The sequence below is a fragment of the Prionailurus bengalensis genome, chromosome D3 (genome assembly GCF_016509475.1).
Source record: "Prionailurus bengalensis isolate Pbe53 chromosome D3, Fcat_Pben_1.1_paternal_pri, whole genome shotgun sequence".
NCBI lineage: Eukaryota > Metazoa > Chordata > Mammalia > Carnivora > Felidae > Prionailurus > Prionailurus bengalensis.
Genome location: NC_057356.1, coordinates 29,239,104 through 29,258,874, shown reverse-complemented (window position 1 = coordinate 29,258,874; position 19,771 = coordinate 29,239,104). Strand labels below are relative to the sequence as shown.

The following is a 19,771-nucleotide window of genomic DNA, read 5'->3' as shown; positions in this document are numbered from 1 at the left end:
ATGCTCTGTCTCTCTCTGTCCCAAAAATAAATAAACGTTGAAAAAAAAATTTAAAAAAATTTATTATGAAAAATTCCATACATATAAAAAAATAGAATATACTATAATTCACCCTCCCCATCCTGCCCCAAACACACGTCTTGTTACCTAGCTTCAACAGTTACCAACACAACGGCATTCTTATTTCCACCTTTGTCGGGTCCATACTCCATCCCCCAGGGGACTATTTTGAAGCAAAAGGAGAGGCATTTTGATCCATCTGTAATATAAATTTTTCAAGAGGGGATCATGGCACTTTGGCAGCTGAATGATGGTGCTATCTGAAATCCAAAAAGAGGGACAAGTCCAACCACTCCTCTGTATTATAAGATTGATATTCCTTCCTGGTGTTAAATTTTACATTGGAAGACCTCAGTTTCCTGATCAGCAAAACAAAGAAAATGGACTAAATTATAGGCAGTTGTGTAACAATAAAGTGAGACTGACTCTGAGTCAGGAGACCTGGCTCAGGAGTGCCAGCTCTGCCTCTTGCAAATTATATAATTTATAATAACTTATGTCAGCAAGTCACTTAACCTCTCTGAGCTTCTGGATCATCTATAAAAAAGGATTTCATGGGACTTTGGTTGGAGTGAGTAAAACAATGTATTATGCACAGTTTTGTGAATTGGAAAACACTATATAAATTAGGTATTTTTGAGTTATTTAGTTAAGTACAAAATGACTCAGATTTGAGTCTGCGCATTAGGAAAACACTGATGGCTATTGACAGAAAAGGGGAAGCTGAGAGGCACAATTTAATCCAAACAGAAGATAAAACATAAGGGTAGATATAGGGTTAAATAAACCTCAGGTCCAAAGACCTATTTTAAATACATTTATTATGTTAATTAACAGGAAATAGTGACAAAAATCACGTTACCTTTACTACAATAAATCTTCTTTGCTCTGGCTTCTTCTCATCGTTATCCACCTACATTCAAAAACCATTTATTTTAAGTATATATTATGTGCTGGGCACTGTGTTGGGCACTGGGAATACAAAAAATAATAGTAAAGGAGGCCTTCAAGACATTCTGATTAGGACCGGAGAGATGTTTATAAACAATCACAATGGAAAGTGATAAGAATTTAGGCTGTGACCATAGAGTTTGCGTAGAAATTATAGGGTGTGGTCAGATTCTGTTCTACTTTTAGAATATACATGCTTCCGTGTCACCAATAAACAGGTGATTCCTAAAGCCTTCATTATTAGCCTACCAAAGGAGAGGCTGTAGAGAGATTAAGCACTGAGCTTCTACACACAGAGGCTGGAGACAAAAGTGCTATCAAAAAAGACCAAGAGGGGCACCTGAGTGGCTCAGTAGGTTAAGTATCTGACTCTTGATCTCAGCTCAGGTCTTGATCTCAGGGTTCTGAGTTAAAAAAACAAAACAGAAAACAAACAAGTATATTAAAGAGAAAGAAAAAATTGTATTAGTGGCTCAGAAGCTTAAAAAAATAAAATTAAAAAAAAAAAGGGATTCTTTCCACAGATTTTCAGTATAGACACATAGGGCCAGGTAGATCAAAGAAAATGCTAGGTTCAGTGGAGATCAGTGATGATTTCCAAAGGTCAGTTTCAAAGTAAGGGTAGAATCCAAATAAAGGCTGGGCAAAGAGTGGCTGATGATGAAGTGGTAAAATCTGGTAAGAAAAGGTAGCTAGAAAATCAAACGGAGATTTTTCTCCCTACCCTCATCCACCCATTGAAAGATCTGCACACCTTTAGGCTATGGAGGCAGAAGCCCAGATAGAGGCTGAATAGTAATAATTAAAAGCTCTTATGTGATGTTTAGTATGTGCCAGGCACTATTCTAAGCACTTTACATGTATTAGCTTGTTTAATATATGAGGCATAGAATGATTAAGTAATTGGTCCAAGGTCACCCAGCTAGTCAATGGAGCAAGATTTGAATCCCAACAGTCATCTTCAAATTTTGTGCTATTCAAATTGTACCTGAGTCATGACAGTTTTTGGAAGATGAAAACCTGCTTATGCTATGTCACAAAAGGCACTAGACCTTGACATTTCCCCTTTAGCTTACTCTAAGATAGATATCACCTATCACCCTAGAATCCAGTATATGATCAACTTGGATGCAAACAGCCCAAATGAAATTCCATTGACAAAGGGATCTAAGTATGGGTTTGTGTTGCCTGCGTCTCCCTTTTTGGACATGCTTTCTTGTCTGTCCAGTTCCAGGGATGGTGCTACCAATAAATCAGGCACCAGTAACCTGGTGGTTTTTCTGAACAGTCATTCATTCAATAAATATTTGAGCATCAGTTCAGGTCCAGACATTGTGCTAGGTCCAGAAGTGAACAAGACATACAAGATCCCTGTTCTCTTAAAATTTCATTCTAGGGCGGGGCGGGGAAACAGGCTAGGAGGTCCTGGAGGGAGTAGGGTCAGCCAAGGACTGGGAGATTCAGAGAAGCTGCAGAATCCAGAGCAGATGAGGTCTTCAGGCCACGCCCGGAGGCGTTTGCATTTCACTTGTATCAATCAAGCGCTAATTAATGATGGCCACACTGCACCAGACTGTGGACTTCCTAGACCATTTACTCCTTTCGATATAACCTCCACAACCCCCCAATGCTGCCTGTCGAGTCTCCTGGCCACTCTGGGTCCCTTAACCTATCGGGCCACCTCGGGTGGAGGCCACCTCGTCCCTGTCTGCTGGTCACCTCAGCCCCCGCGGTCATCTCCTTCCAGAACCACTTCGACCCATTGGGCCTGTCCGCCCATCGGTATCCCTCAGGGCGGGTCCCCCTGAGCCCCTAGGCCGGCCAGGTCACCTCAGTGCCACGCCTCCATGGCCAGAGATTCGGCGTGTACGTTAATGCTTTGTTCCCAGAGCAGGTTTTCGAAATGCCGCTCCCTCTAGTCTCCAGCTGTTTTCCTGCCAGCGCGGGGAGAGCCGGCCGCGGCAGCGCCCCCGGCGGCGCACCGCAGCCCAGGAAGAAGGGAGAGGCCGCCACCACCACCGCCTCCCCCGCCTCCCCCGCCTCCTCCCGGAACGCGGGAGCGGCCGCGAGTGGCGCACGCCCCGACCGTCACGACCGTGCTCCTGATTGGCCGCGCCGGGCGACGACAAGGGGTGGGCCCAGGCGGCAGCTGGGAGCCGGAGCCCGCGCGTGCGCAGGGAGAGTACGCTGAGCTGAGGGGGAGGTGGCCGGCCGCTTCTCCTGCGTCCGCCATTTTGTTGCTGTGGCTCTTGGGAACGGGCTCGGCAAAGCCGCCCCGGAGGCGCGACGCTTTTAGGAGTCCGGTTCTTTGCGTGGCGGCGGGTTTCGGTACAGAGTCGTGGGGGGGGGGCGCGGAGTCGGCGCGTTCCAGGCCAGGAGTGACTGGAGGCACCCCGGTACTCCGGGCAGCCCGAGAACCCCGGGGCGGCCTCCGCTGCGGCTCGGCTTCGCCCGCCCCGACCTCGGGCTCTGCTCCGCATTCCCCGGGCCGGCTCCCTCCGTAAGGCGGCCCCGGAGCAGGCGGGCGGCGGCGGAGGATGCTGCGGGCCCGGACCCGAGAGGAAGGTGGCTCGGCCCTCTAAGCGCGCCTCGAGGTGTGCCAAGAGGCCCTTCCTTGGCCGCAAAGCCGTCAGTTGGGCAGAGGCGTCCAGAACAGAAGAGAGCAGCCGCCGCCCCGACTCGCCGCAGAGCCCCGGCTCGACACCATGTCCTCCGCCAGGTTCGACTCCTCAGACCGCTCCGCCTGGTACATGGGGCCGGTGTCTCGCCAGGAGGCGCAGACCCGGCTCCAGGGCCAGCGCCACGGTATGTTCCTAGTTCGCGACTCCTCCACCTGCCCTGGGGATTATGTGCTGTCCGTGTCCGAGAACTCGCGGGTCTCCCACTACATCATCAACTCTCTGCCCAACCGCCGTTTTAAGATTGGGGACCAGGAATTTGACCACTTGCCGGCCCTGCTGGAGTTCTACAAGATCCACTACCTGGACACCACCACCCTAATCGAGCCCGCGCCCAGGTATGCGAGCGCCCGCGTCCTCGGGCGCACAGCCCACTCCGACCGCGGAGGAGAGTCGAGAACGGCAGGGGCTTGTCCGCTTGGGATCCATCGAAGAGTTGGGGGAGGGGGGTGCGGCGAGGGGCGATTGAACCCGTTTCACCCCATTCTGAACCCAATTATTTTCCAGAAGGCATTCTGAACGGAAGGCTAGTGTCAGGATCTGGGTCACTGAATGCGGGGATGCGTTTTAAACATGTTTAACGGTGGTTTGCATTGTTAAAATGCACGCTTTTTTTGCCCTTTGTCATATTATCTATTGGTTTATTCTACTACAGCAGAATGTTTTATTGTTGTTTTTAAACCTTTTTTGGACCACAGACTTATTTGAGAATCTCAAAGTAGTCGTGACTTTCCCCCCCTCCCTAAAAATGTCCGTACACTCAATTTTGCACACTACTCAAGGTTCTTGCAACTCCCTGCTCCAGTTTTAGAACTCTTGGACTGCAGCCTTTGGAACAATCGACAAATGAAAATGCTTGAGCGTTCAGAAACAAAACCTTTAACTGTGAAACATCAGAACTGTATGTTGATACCTTGGTGCCAGGTTTGAATTAATGCCAGACACCTTTTGTTTTATAATTACAGAATTTTTTTTTTAATTACAGAAATTTTGAAATAAGGTGTATTGGCTTCATCTAGGACATATTTTTAAGTTTTTATTTTATAGTTTACTCCCAAGCTGGATCATTAATAGGTCAGAAATCAATCTGGTTAAATTCTAAGGAGGGATAAGGCTATAATGTTACTTACTAAAGGACAAATTTAGAGCAACACTTTCTTAATTCTATGCAAGTTTAGTTTCAGATATGCTTTTTGGATATTTCTGAGTCTAATGATTTAATATTAAAGTTAAGCACCCAAGGGCTCCTGGCTGGCTCAGTTTTTAAGCCACCAACTTCAGCTTTAGGTCATGATCTCATGGTTTGTGAGTTCAAGCCCTGCATCAGGTTCTGCTCTCACAGCACCCAGCCTGCTAAGGATCCGCTCTCCCTCTCTCTCTGCCTCTCCCCTGCCCCCCCCCAAAATAAATAAATAAAGTTAGGCCCCCAAAGTGACTCCCAGCATCAAGCATCCTCCTTTTCAAGTAAAGTGCATTGTTTTATTTAATTACTTGCTTTAATTTGTCTTTAGTATTTTCTCACTTTTATTTGAATTATGCCAAATTTGAACTGAAGAAATTGCCTAGAATTTTTATTTTAATAAAAGGTATTTTACTGCCCATTTTGCTTTTTGAACATCTGTTTAAAAAGGATAGGGTGCTGATACTGGTTTTTTGGAATGAAATGTTTCTGATTTTATAGATTCGCTGGCAAGATGTTGCTCTGAGCTTTAACCATTAAAAGCTATAATAATTAAGGAACCCCCACTGCATGCGTAAGTGTTGCTTCTGTGGAATAAGATAGAGAAGAAACAAAGCCATGACGGTATCATGACTGTAAGATTAACTGCTAAACCAAATGGACTTTAAAAACTGGGAGGAAGTGATTATAAATCAAATAGTATATAATAAAGACCTAGGCACCAAGAATCTGATTAGTGAAATCTTCAGGTCCCCAAAGATGCTGGCTATTAGAGTCAACTTTGAGCACAGTATAATTCTGATCTAAGGGGTTGGAGAGAATATTAGAACCAACTGTAATGAGATTTTTAATATGTTTAAGTGAATTCTCCAACTCATGGAGGTGAATTATGTCATTAATTTCAGGCATTTATTAAGCCGTGTTATGTGAAAGGCACTGTGCTTGCTTTGAGGTGACAGATACTATTAATACAGCTGTTTGAGAAAGTGTGAGTAAATGGTTGAATTCCCTCCTAGAGAGAAAAGGGAGTATGCTGCAGTGGCTTCCCATTACCAACAAAAACAACTCCGCATTTTTCATACATGTGTCTTCCCAGATACCAGACATAACTTTATGTTTTTGTTGCCTGTCCTCCTCCCTCTCCCCTACCTGTTCTTCCTTTAGTGCAGCCCCACTAGCCAACTGGGGCTATTGGCTCTTCCCTTGATTGCCTAACCCCCACTCCTCGCATATTGAAATCTTAACTGCTGTTCTAGGCCCCTCAAATAATAAGCCCTCCCGCTTACACTGCAGCTTTAATTGTTTTTCCCTTCTCCCTCTTTTTGCTCTCTGCCCCACGCATGTTGCTGTAATTCAGTTTCTTGTTTTTCGTTGTGATCAGACGGTGATCACAATGCTGGTTGTATTAGATCCTGACTGGATTTACTTTCTTAATCTTTGGACTGTCCTTCAAGCTTGAAATTCGCCGATTTGGTTTAATATGTTTTCAACCTTCAGAAAAAACTAGAGGTATCCTGTAAAGCCTTGACCAAAAGCAAGTCAGTTTAATGCCTCTTCACACCCAGGGCCGCCCGGGTGGTTCAGATGGTTGAGCATCTGACTTCGGCTCAGGTCATGATCTTGTGGTTAGTGGGTTCGAGCCCTGTTGTCAGCATGGAGCCTGCTTCGGATCCTGTGTCCCCCTGTCTGTGGCCCTGACCCACGCATGAGCCTTCTCTCTGTTTCTCTTTAAAAAATAAACATTTTTTAAAAATGCCTCTTCACATCCAAACAAGATAAATTAAGTGGTTTAGTTATTTAGGCGTCAGAATTGAGCTTTTAAGGCCAAAGTTTCATGCCCCTTAGCTTTTTAATTTTCCTTAGTGAAAAATTATAACAGTATGACTTCCTCAGAATTTGAGGACTGGTGCTTGTTTCCTAGTCTGATCTTTTTTATTGGAATGTTCCTTAACATTTAGTTTTGTATTTTCAAATGTTTATGAGCATTATATGTCAGTGATAGAAGTTGAGAACAATGGATGGCAGACATACTTTTTCCATAATAGAACTTATATTTTAGTGGAAGAGACCAACTAAAAATTAGGAAAATAAATAAAATACAAGATTAATAAATGCTATGAAGGAAATGCAGCTGGGCAGAGAGAATATAATAGAAGAGACCTACCTGATGTAGTGTGGTCAGAGAAACACGATGTTAACTAAGGGTAGAGAAGAGGCAAGCCTTGGGAAGGCTTGGATTAAGAGAAGGGAAGAGCCTTCCAGTCATAGGGAAGAGCTTACACAAAGTCCAGAGGTGAAAAAGATAGTAGGTTGGTAGTGGTGAGAGTTTTGTTGTTTTGTTTTATTTTGTTTTAGAGAGCTCAAACTGGGGAGAGGAACTGAGGGGGAGAGAGAGAATCTTAGGCAGACTCCATGCTGAGCCCGACACAGGGCTCCATCCCATGTCCCTAGGATCATGACGTTAGCCAAAATCCAAGAGGGACTCTCAAAACTGACTGAGCCACCCAGGCGCCCCGGGAGTATGGTGCTTAAATAAGGGGGTCCAATAAGAGTTATGAGATACAATGGTCAAGATAAGGAAATTAGATTTTAATTAAAGCACAGTGGGTCCCGTGGAAGGAATTTGAAGCAGGTTAGTCCTCTGGGGTTGTCACTGCTATTCAGGTGCAAAATGTTCATGGCTTATAACATATAGGTGTCATATAGACTGACTTGAGCTATGGCTTGGAGGTGCATGTTTTGGAGTTAAGATTGAGTTGCTGATGGGAGGGGAGTGGGGAATGATGAGGAAAGAGGAAGAAACCAAAATGACTTGATACATTAGTAACTTTGTATCTTCTCAGTTTATCTTATTAATTCCTTTTTGTATTTGTGGTATTCCTGTGGTGGGTTTTAAATTAAATTTTGGTGGGTTTTTTTTTGCTTTTTTTTTTTTTCAACGTTTATTTATTTTTGGGACAGAGAGAGACAGAGCACGAACGGGGGAGGGGCAGAGAGAGAGGGAGACACAGAATCGGAAACAGGCTCCAGGCTCTGAGCCATCAGCCCAGAGCCTGACGCGGGGCTCGAACTCCCGGACCGCGAGATCGTGACCTGGCTGAAGTCGGACGCTTAACCGACTGCACCACCCAGGCGCCCCTTAAATTTTGTTTTTAATTTAAGAAAAAAACCTCCAAAAGGTGTTATGTCTTGTCAGATGGCTTTTGTTGATTTTGAGTGACCTTAAAGGATTCTCTTTCAGCATGTGAGTGTACTTTTTATATTACAGTTGGTGAACAAAACCTTTGGTGGTTTTCACCTCCAACTTATTTGAGTATAAACATTTTTAAGATTCTGTTCATTAAGTTATAGTTAGTATTCAGGTAAGTGCTAGTGCTTCTTAATTTAATGGAGGTGATTTCCAGTTTAACAACAGAATGTTTCAGAAGATTCCTGAGTGGATTGTTTAGATATGAAATATGTTTTCTTGTGGTTTAGAGACTGTGTTTTGTATAGCTTACTTTGCTATAAGAATCTCCAGTTCTTAGCTTATATAGCTATATGAAGGCTAGGAGAAAAATCCTGAAAAGTAAAGTTTTTTAATTGAGGGCAAGTTGACCCTTAGAGAAAATATTTGATTTTCTCAACAGACATTGCATGTTTACATGTATTTGGTAACATAGAACTAACATTGAATCAAAATAATCCCTGTCAAATTCTTGAGAAGATTACTGGTACTGGGATTTTTTTAAAGGCAATTTCCATGCTATCTAATATGATAGAGTAGCTGGAAAAGGATGCCCAGCCTAGTCTGAGTGCCCAGAGGAGGGCCCTCCCACCTGTGAAGCAGAAGCCAAGCCTTGCATGGACCAGAGGATGCCATGGGCATCATGGTCACACCTCCTCCCACATCCCCTGTTCTAAATATTTGAGGGATCTAAAATCTGGACTTTTATAATTAGGATTGGGGAGAAAGATTACCAGTAATTTTGATTAGCATAGAATTTGGCACCATGAATAAACCTTTGGTTTTCTTCTTACCAGTAGTTAACTCCTCTAAATTTGATTCAGATGAGATACAAGAACATTGTCATTATGCTGGGAATGGAAGTTTGCCCGGTTAAGAGTTGTGACATGTAAAGTACTGGTAGGCATTTGATTTGTGATTTTTTTTCTCTTACTTAAGACTCAAATACAGAGATTTGTTTTTTTAACCTAAGATAGAATTTTTCTTTTGACTTGAAGAGTTGGACTAGATTATTTCTAGGTTTCCTTCAGGCTAAAATATTTTAGTTTTTCCTGATAAGTAAAAGGGAACAGTGTTAATTAGTGGGAGTTCAGATTATTTTAGAGTCTGAGCTAAGATCATACCACATAAGGTGGAGCCACTAGGCATGTGGCAACTAGTCTGGAATGACGTCCAAGAGCATGAGTGGAACAGTGGTGAACTGAAGAGGCTTGGAGAGCAAACCAAGTGGCATACAGGATTTCTTTGTATAACAGAATTAAACCAGATATAGGGAATTGGAGTGCTGAAGTTTTTGTGTTTTCAGAAGGAAAAAAAAAAAAAAGAATAGGGACAGTAATGGGAAATGCTTCTCTATGTCTTTGGCATTTTATTTTTATTAGCAGGAATTTCACTGTATTGAAGCCTACTCTATACCAAAACCCACTACTAGACTCAAGGCATATAATGGGAGTAAATCATGGTTTTAGCCCTTAAGAAGCTCAGTATATTGAACAAGTTAAAATAGAATACCATGGGAACTTAAAAGCAAGGATGATCAACTGGGGGGTCAGGGAAGGCTTGAAAGAAGAGGTGAGAAGAGAAGAGGTGGTGGCAGTGCCTGCTAGGGAAAGGCACAGTTGTAATTAATATGAGTGATGGGCAGTGAGGTAGAAAGGAAGAATAAATACTAAATTGTAAAAGGCCTCCTATGCTTTGTGAATAAATTTAACAGTGGGAGCTATCTAAAGTTTTTGATGGCTGGGTGACTCAGTAGAGCATCCGACTCTCAATCTCAAGGTCATGAGTTCAGTCCCCACATTGGGCATGGAGCCTACTTAAAAAATAAAATAAAGTTGTTTTGGGTTTTTTTGTTTTTAATGTTTGTTTATTCTTGAGAGAGAGAGAGAGCACGCAAGCATGAGTGGGGGAGGTGCAGAGAGAAGAGAATTGCCATGGCCAGTTTTACTTTTTAGAAACTGCTCTGGTGTGAGACTGGGTAGGGAGAGAGTCTAGGATGTGGAACTAATGAAGGCCTGTTACAGGAGAAGGGATTGTGAAAAGCTGAACTCTAAGACATTTGGGACTATAAAGTGGAAACTAACAGTTGTTGCTGGGCAATTGCATGTAGAAGGTGAGGGAAGAGGTATGACTTCAAGAATGATTCAGTGGTGTCTTTAATTGAGAGAATAGAAGAGAATTGATCAGGGTGAGGGGGGATGATTGTTTTCAGCAGGGAGAATCTTTTTGAGATGTGTACTGGAAGCCAGGTTTAGCAATCTGATGGGCTTGTTACTGAGAAGAGAATTGGGGGCTAAATGTAGATTTGGGAGTCTAAACTTAGGGAATCCACAGAGTGAACAGAAGAGGAGCTGTGGAAGGGAGTGGAGAGGCAGCCACAGGCATAGAGAGCTATAAATGATGCTGTGAATGTCTAGGGGTGGAAGGGTGAGGTTCTCAGTAGTCAGTGCTTGTTTCGCTAGAGAGGTTCTTAGCCAGTCTTCTTAGAATTGTTTTTCTTACCTATTTTGTTTAGTTTTCCAACTTTTTACTATGAAATATTTCTGTACATAAAAGAGAATATGTACATGTATATAATAAGAAAAATCTTCAAAACCCATTTGATTGACTCCTTTAATATTTTTTTAACATTTATTTATTTTTTTGAGAGACAGAGTGTGATCAGGGAGGGGCAGAGAGAGGGGGAGACACAGAATCCGAAGCAGCCCCAGGCTCTGAGCTGTCAGCACAGAGCTCAATGTGGGGCTTGAAATCTGAGACTGAGATTGTGACCTGAGCCAAAGTCAGGTGTTTTACCAACTGAGCCACCCAGGCGCCCCCGTGTGACTCCTTTAAAAAACTAGATTACCAGTACCTTTGAAACTCTCCTCCCAGAAGTTGTATTGCATTTGCATGAAGAAAGAAATTTTAACCTTAGAGGTTATTAACACTCATGCTTAAAAAAAATGTTTTATCTGTGCTTTATACATGAAGCTGAGATGCTTTTATTTTTTTTTTAATTTTTTTTTCAAGGTTTTTTATTTATTTTTGGGACAGAGAGAGACAGAGAACGAACGGGGGAGGGGCAGAGAGAGAGGGAGACACAGAATCGGAAACAGGCTCCAGGCTCCGAGCCATCAGCCCAGAGCCTGACGTGGGGCTCGAACTCACGGACCACGAGATCGTGACCTGGCTGAAGTTGGACGCTTAACTGACTGCGCCACCCAGGCGCCCCGAAGCTGAGATGCTTTTAATCTAAAGGAGAGGGGGTTCGTTGACATTAGATAAGAAGAGGCAATTTCCAGTTAGTCATCCAGAGCCTTCTTATTCAATATGCTATAGGCTATATAAGTCAGGGAGAAGCATGGGTCTAAGTGTGTTTGAATGGGATTGGGAAACTCTTTACATATAAAATTTAAAGAAGAGTTGACAGCTGCTCTTTTACAGTTTTGATCAAGGAATAAATCAAAATGATTGAGAAACAGTGAATTGTTCCAATTTTATGTTATGTTTAGGCTGTGGGGCCTAATAGAAAGGGCAAGATAAGCTGTCCTGTCATCACGGTTTCATGTCTACAGTGGAACTAATGTGTAATTTGCAGGAAATTTTGATGAATATATGAGTTTGAGGATGTGGGGTGGAAGACTTTGAATTTATGTCAGGCACATGGCTGGGAGATTGATTTGGTGTCTAATTTAAGATCTGTGCATGTGCTGAATCAGGAGACGAGCCCCATGGTCACTATAGCGATAATAATGGTGGAGAAAGTAGAAACTATCTTCCATCTCTGTCAGATTTGCATGTATCCCCCTCGCCAGAGAAGTATTAAAAGATGAAAACACTCTCTGCTCTTTTAACCAAGTAATCTAGACAAAGAATCAGCAAACTTTAAGGGGCCAGATAGTAAATATTTTAAGCTTTTTAATTTTTATTTTAATGTTTATTTTTTTATTATTTTGTTTTAATTTTTTTAATGTTTATTTATTTTTGAGACAGAGAGACAGAGCATGAACAGGGGAGGGGCAGAGAGAGAGGGAGACACAGAATCTGAAACGGGCTCCAGGCTCTGAGCTGTCAGCACAGAGCCCAACGCGGGGCTCGAACTCACGGACCGTGAGATCATGACCTGAGCCGAAGTCGGGCGCTCAACCGACTGAGCCACCCACGCACCCAAAATATGTTAAGCTTTGTAGGCCATATAGTTTCTGTCACAGTTTCTCAACTATGCCCTTAGAGCACAAAAGTAGTCATACACAATACTTAAAAGAATGAGTTTGTCTCATTTATTTAAAAAAAATACAGTAGACTGAATGGCACAGAGGCCATAGTTTGTAGGTCCCTAGGCCAGACTCAGTTTTTGTATAGTGTACTGAAGCTAAGAATGGTTATTGTATTTTCCAAAAGTTGTATTAAAAAAGAATACACGACATAGGCCATATGTATAGCCTGCAAAGCCTTAAACATGTACCAACGGTTTACAGAAATTCCTCAACGTCAAGGGCCTTGCCAGCAAAGCTCCTGGGCTGTACTTAAAGGAATGAGCAGCGTGCCTCGTGAGGTGTGGAGAGGCTGGGGAAGGGAGTGTTTGAACTCTTGGGCCTCTAGTCTTTTTCTGATACAGAACCAAAATATGTAAGCCTGTCTTCAACAAAATCTTTCAACTTCAGAGGGAGCTAGTCTTCAGCTTTTATTCGTTCATCACCTCCTTGCTTGTTCTGCCCCCTAACAGAACTCACTCTTTCCTTTGAATACTCCTTGACCCTATCAACTACTGTCATGACCCACAGTAATTACACGTTGTGCTTTGGTTGCCTTCTAGTCTCTGCCTATATTAAATTGGCAGTCTTTTAAGAGCAAGAACTTGGTTTTAATACATTGTTTGTCTCCCAAGTTCTTAGTACATAGTAAGTCCAGTGGATACCTACGTAGATGAATTTGATTAATGTTAATCCCCACTGAAGCTATACTAGTGTCCTCACAATTTGTGTTGTAGAACTAACTGCTTTTAACTTTTAAGTACACAATGAAAATGCCCTTGGAGGGGGTCTGATTTGGAACTGATTGTGTTTTTAGTAAAGGTATATGAGATTTATGTAGTACCACCCAGACTTCACAGATTGTCTGTGGCCTTTGAAATAGGAGCAGGGTGTACCTTAAAGAGGGTGGGGATGGGGAGCCAATTGGATGCTCAGTAACAGCCAGGAACTGTCGTGCATGTTTCACATACAATCCAACATTGATTCCCATACACTCAAAAGATGCAGAGTTTGTTCCTGAGGCTGACTAGCTTAGAGGTTATGAGTGAGGACTCTAGAACAAGACTGCCTGAGTACAAATCTAACCCTGAGTTGGCATTGGCTTCCTCATCTGTAAAATGGGGATACTCACAGAATTGATGAGAGGATTAAATAATTTAAAGTTTATATAGACTGCAAATAGTGCCTGGCATAGGTAATAAATGTCAGCTCTATTACTGTTGCTGCTCCTGCAGCTACTCCTGCTGTCTCCTAATCACCGTTGTGTAGTATATTGATTACTGTTAATTCAGTAGTCCGCATACTGTATTAAGCAAGTCATTTACGTTAAAAAAGAAACAAGTTTGGGGGGTGCCAGGTGGCTCAGTCTGTTGAGTGTCCAACTCTTGGTTTCGACTCAGATCATAATCTCACAGTTCGTGAGTTCAAGCCCTGAGTAGGACTCTGGGCTGAAAGTATGGAGCCTGTTTCAGATTCTCTCTCCCTCTCTGCCCCTCCTTGGCTTGCTCTCTCTCTCTCTCAATAAATAAATAAATGAACGTAAAAAATGTAAGTTTTGCCAAATTATGAAGACTGCCTTTTGAAAAGTAGTGTGGCAGTGTGTACCAAGGGCCATGAAAATGCCCATGTTTTTTAATCGGAAATCTAGGCTTTACAACAATCTAGTATGGAGAAAATAGTTCAAAAGACTTCATGATGTTGGTGATCAAATAGGGAGAAAGAAAAACTAAGTATCCAAAAACACGGGGATGCTAAGTTGTTGCAAGCTCACAGAATGAAATGGTGCCCTGCCATAAAAGTAATCCTGTAGATCAGTGATATGGGAAACACCTGTAGTGTGATATTAGGCAGAAAAACTGCCACGGGCATACACAAGACTCTTTCAAGAAATAAACTTGGCCAGTGGGAGGGGGTAAAAAGAAAAGGAGAATTGTACCTATCATAATAGGTCAGGAACTATGGGATTTTTAAAAATTTATTATTATTTTTTAAGTTTATTTATTTTGAGAAAGAAAGGGAGCATGCAAGCGGGAGACGGGCAGAAAGAGGGAGAGAGAGAATCCCAAGCAAGCTCCCCCCTGTCAATGTGGAGCCTGAACTCACTAACTGAGATCACAACCTGAGCTGAAACCAAGAGTTGGATGCATGCAGTTGACATGTGATTTAACAAGATGTATTGAGGATGCTAAACTTCTGTTGCAATACAAACTACAGAACATAGGGGCGCCTGGGTGGCTCAGTCGGTTGAGCGGCCAACTTCGGCTCAGGTCATGATCTTGTGGCTCACGAGTTCCAGCCCCGTGTCTGGCTCTGTGCTGACGGCTCGGAGCCTGGAGCCTGTTTCGGATTCTGTGTGTGTGTGTCTCTCTCTCTGCCCCCCTAACCCACTCGCATTCTGTCTTTGTCTCTCTCAAAAATAAATAAACATTAAAAAGAAAATAAAATAAAACAAACTGCAGAACATAAAACAGTGTGATAAAATTTCTTAACTAAGAATATAGCAAGGAAAAAATTCATCATAGAGGAGAATGATTTATTTAAAAGTTTGACAAACACTGGTATAGAGTAATATCTTTCCCTTAAGAGTAATATTCTTTCTCTCTTAAGGTATCCGAGCCCACCAATGGGATCTGTATCAGCACCCAACCTGCCTACAGCAGAAGAAAATCTGGAATACGTACGGACTCTCTATGATTTTCCTGGGAATGATGCCGAAGACCTGCCCTTTAAAAAGGGTGAGATCCTGGTGATAATAGAGAAGCCTGAAGAACAGTGGTGGAGTGCCCGGAACAAGGATGGCCGAATTGGGATGATTCCTGTCCCTTATGTTGAAAAGCTTGTGAGGTCCTCACCACATGGAAAGCACGGGAATAGGAATTCCAACAGTTATGGAATCCCAGAACCTGCTCATGCATATGCTCAACCTCAGACCACAACTCCTCTACCTGCAGTTTCCAGTACTCCTGGAGCAGCGATCAACCCTTTGCCATCCACACAGAATGGACCTGTCTTTGCAAAAGCCATCCAGAAAAGAGTACCCTGTGCTTATGACAAGACCGCCTTGGCATTAGAGGTAAAATTTACAAGGCTGGTTTTTTGGGTCTTTTAACAGTTCGGTTTTCATTCTCAGTTGTAATTTCATTTCTGCAAAGTAATGACTGCTGATTTAAGGTTCTGTTCAGGGGGATAAGAGAACTGGGTGATTTTGGAAGATCCACTATGAGTGTCCCATGTGACTCTTTTGTCCTTTCCCATTCTTTGTTTCTCCCAAGGTGTAGTCTCTCCTAGGTTTAGTTTCACAGTAGTTGGTGTTCTTTCCAATAAGGAAAGATGATGGTTTAATAAACACTCATGACCTAGAGACAAAATCAGCATACAGATAGATATGTAGCTACTTGCACAGTTCTATATTTCTCTAACATTGTGACCGACTGAGGAGAAATATGATAAATGTCTTAGAATTCCTCTTCGGCTAGGCAGAGAAATGTTTACAATATCTCAGATCTTACTTAGTAGAGATTTTGTAAATTACAATAGCATGAAATAGAGCTTGAACTTTTTTTTCTTCTCTCTTTTTTTTTTAAAGTAGGCTCCTTGCCCAATGTGGGGCTTGAATTCATGACCCTGATTAAGAGTCACATGCTATACTGACTGAGCCAGCCAGGTGCCCCAGAACTTGAACATTTTAATTGTCAAGTCATATTCTTTAAACCAAACATTAACTGCCTTAAAAAAAAAAAAAAAAAAAGCTTTGGGGTTCCTAGGTGGCTCAATAGGTTAGGCATCCAGCTCTGGTTCAGGTCATGATCTTGTAGTTCATGGGTTCAGGCCCCACATTGGGCTCTGCACTGACAGTGTGGAGAGCCTGCTTGGAATTCTCTATCTTTCCCTTTCTCTCTGCCCCTTCCCCACCCACTCTTTGTCTCTCTCAAAAATAAACTTTAGGGGTGGGGGTGGGGAGGGGTGGTGTGTGTGCCTGGGTGGCTCATTCAGTTAAGCATCCAACTCTGGTTTGAGCCCTGCATCAGACTCTGTGCTGGCAGTGTGGGGCCTGCTTGGGATTCTCTCCCTCTCTTTCTGCCTCTCCCCTGCTCATGATCTCTTTCTCTCTCTCAAAATAAATAAAGTTGAAAAAAATTTAAAAACAGACTCTTCAATGCTTAGCAAAAAGTCTTGAAGACTGTTGTTGATAAGCCAGTTGAGGGTATAAAACTACGTATTACAGGAGGTAGAAGTTTAATGAGACATTTGATACACCTGGAGTGACCATAAATGAGCACAAACCCCAGGGGAAGAACAGAAGGATTTGAAAAACAGGAATTTTTTAAAATTCCTATTTTTAGGGCAGTCCCGTATATTTTTCATGTTATTTTTCACTGAGGTATAAAATGCACATAGCAAGATGGGCCCTAAATGTTAACATACCAGAACATGGAATTTGGTGCCATAAATCCTAGCTCTTTTATTTATTGGTAAGTTGTGAAAATGCTTTATGAGCCGCAAACTGTAAGGTAATCGTTATAATATGATTAGTTAAATACTCTTTCTTAGTATTATCAAATGCATATATGTTTGAGAAACTAGAATTAAGCTAGTGATTGTTCTTTGTGTGTTCACCCCAAGGTCAGAGTAGAGCAGGGTTGGGGGACAGCCCTGGTGCATGACAGAAGGATGAAGTAATGGAGGCTGTTGATTCAAAAAAGCAGAACTTAACCCACAGAACAGCCTGCTTACAGATAAAAGCTAGCATTGATTTGTTCTGTGATTTTTTTCCATTGGTAATCCTCAGTTTCTCTGGACCAGCAGTAATGTCTGACTGAACTACACCTAAAGGTTTGTTTCAGAGTCTGATGACTTCTCCCTCTCATGTTGGCTTTTAAGAAGGAGTGAGCATCTGAGGCTTGTGGCAGGGACCAGGTCTGGGGAGGACCCACATGCTTTCATGCTTCCTGGTAGAGGAACAGGAAAGAAACCAGACTGAATCCTGGCTGAGTAGGCCTTCCAGCTTTCTCATCCCCACACAGACCTGCCCCTGCACAGGTACACGCCTCTGGCCTAGTTCACACGTCAGCACCCTAAAATTATGTAGGGTGTTCTGGGCTCTAAACGCTTTCCAGTTTGCACAGTGATTTCTGCCTTTTGAGGCATTTTCACATCTGTTGTCTCATCATAGGAGTAGAGAGCTAGAATTCAGAGTTGGTGTGACTCGCATGTGTTAGACACATTGGGATTGAAGCACCCAGTCTGAATTCCAAGAGCTCCATAGAGGAAGTCAAGAATTGGGCTCTTACCTGAGCTAGGGTTTAAAGCCTCACTCCATTTAGGCCACCTCCCTGTTGACCTTTAGCTCTAAGATGTACATGCATTTTAGAAGCCCATACCTCCTGTGTATTATTGCCTGGAGTGTGCATAGGGGGCTTGTAGAATGCAAGACCAGGTACTATAATGGGGATCATTTAGAGCTTAGTGAGCGGATACCAGGGTAGGTGCCTTAGACCAGGATGAGGTGACAGCCTAGTTAACGATGTGTATTTTAAGATAGCCCACATACTTGGCCATTATGCAGCTCTTCTTGTCTCTCAGACCCCAAAGAGAGGTCTCTACACCTGAGCTGCCTCGTGACACTACCCCAGCTGTGTAAGCCTCATCAAAGGCTTGCTTTGGTGCTTCACTGAGAGAGTGTAAGGGGGACCTGAGAAATAAACCTTTGCTAAATTCCATTTAATTATATTTCTCATTCTATATATTTAAATGAGACTTTTGGCTATAGCATAAGTAAATAGTTCTTTGAGTTACGTTATGTTCTAAAACTTAGTGCTTGTCTGATCTTGTTAAAAACAACTCTCTTGAGACTTTTGCAATTAGGTTACCAGGAAAAGTATTAAAATAAGAAAGGTGAGACAAGTAGGACAAAATGTGCCAGTAATTGAAGCTTCTTTATTTCCCTTGATAGTATTACCGAGAACAATGAGGGCTTAGGTGAACTTTATTTCGTGAATTATTTCATGTGTTTTTTTCATAAAACTTGATTTTCAAAAGAACATTCATGCAAGTAAAGAGATATTTTAAAACAGGTTTGTGTTTATCCATTTTTGTCTCTTGCTGACCTCTTTTCAAGAAGTGAGTTATTCCTTGGAGTTTAATTTAAAAAGGAATACTTGGTACCTGTGTGAGGTGATTAAGGTGGGTGTCCCCACTCCTTGAAAACAGCAGAACTCTCCCATGCTCTTGGTGTAGTAGAGCTGGGAAGGGCTCCTGAGAAGCAGATCAACCCTACAAGAACATTCTCAGGTCAAGGGAAATGATACAGCCCTTTCCAGAAGTACACCATTGATCAATAGCAAGGGTGCTGTTGTCATTATGTATATATTTTTTAATGTTTATTAGAGAGGGAGACACAGAATCTGAAGCAGGCTCCAGGCTCCGAGCCATCAGCACAGAGCCTGATGATCATGACCTGAGCCAAAGTTGGACATTTAACCGACTGAGCCACCCAGACACCCCATTATAAAATACCTGTAGTCACAGTTATCTGATACAGTAAAAAACAAGATGGTTAGGGAAAGATCATGTACCTGCATTCAAGTCCTGGCTTTTCATGGTGTGATCTTGGGCAAGTTACTTAAGTTCTTTTGAGTCTAAAAGACACCTTCCTTCTGAGAGTTGGATAAATTATCCATTCATGCAACTAACCTGTGAGGGATATCTTGTAGGATCCTACCACCCAGGTCCTTACCACCTAGTGAGAAAATAGAGACAGAAACCAGCAGTGTGATAAGTGCTCTAATAGCACAGAGTAGAGGGAGAGTGGAGAAGGGAGTAGGAGATGGGAGTGTGGGTGAGTATTGGTCTGGGAAGCCTTTCTGGAGGGGGTGACCCTCAAACTGAGTTTTGAAGGATGAACAGAAGTTAGCTGGGTGAAGTGTAGGGAGACATTTTTGGCAGAGGGAAGAGCTTACTTGAACAAGACTTAACACCACTGAGTAGCTGCAGGTTGGTGAGAGCACAGGATATGTTGGGCAGAGGGCAAAAGTGAACAAAAGACAAAGTTGAGGAAGTTGTTGCCATATCATCAAAGGGCTAGGCTGAGGAGATAAACAGTTTTCTTCTGTTGCCTTCACTGAGGCACAGAATAGCCAATTTCTCACAACTGATGGAGGTTCCAAAGTTTGCAGGGAATTTACATTTTTAATGATTTTTAGGTAGTATAGAGCAGATGCTTGAGTCTCCCTATAATAGTATTATTCTCACACACTTGTATTCCAGTACACTTTCCTGACTAGAAAAGAAAGGGAAGAACTTTCTTAGCATTGAACTTAATTAATTCTGGGACTGCACACCCATGAATATTTGCTGTATGAAAATTTGCGTCCAAGCATCTAACTGGAACCTTGGTGGAGCATTCCCCTGTGGTATGGGTTTAAAAAAAACAAACAAACAA

The 19,771-nt window shown here is 42.6% G+C and overlaps 1 protein-coding gene across 1 annotated transcript in view; it reads left to right on the top strand.

Annotated features, from left to right (window-relative positions):
- Positions 1-2,456: 2,456 nt before the first annotated feature.
- The window catches only part of CRKL (CRK like proto-oncogene, adaptor protein), a 37,905-nt gene continuing 20,590 nt past the window's right edge, over positions 2,457-19,771 (top strand). The window contains exons 1-2 of the mRNA XM_043558200.1: positions 2,457-4,027; positions 14,938-15,403. Coding sequence (XP_043414135.1) covers positions 3,717-4,027; positions 14,938-15,403 — 777 coding nt within the window. The 5' untranslated portion in view covers positions 2,457-3,716. The remainder of the gene's footprint in view (positions 4,028-14,937; positions 15,404-19,771) is intronic.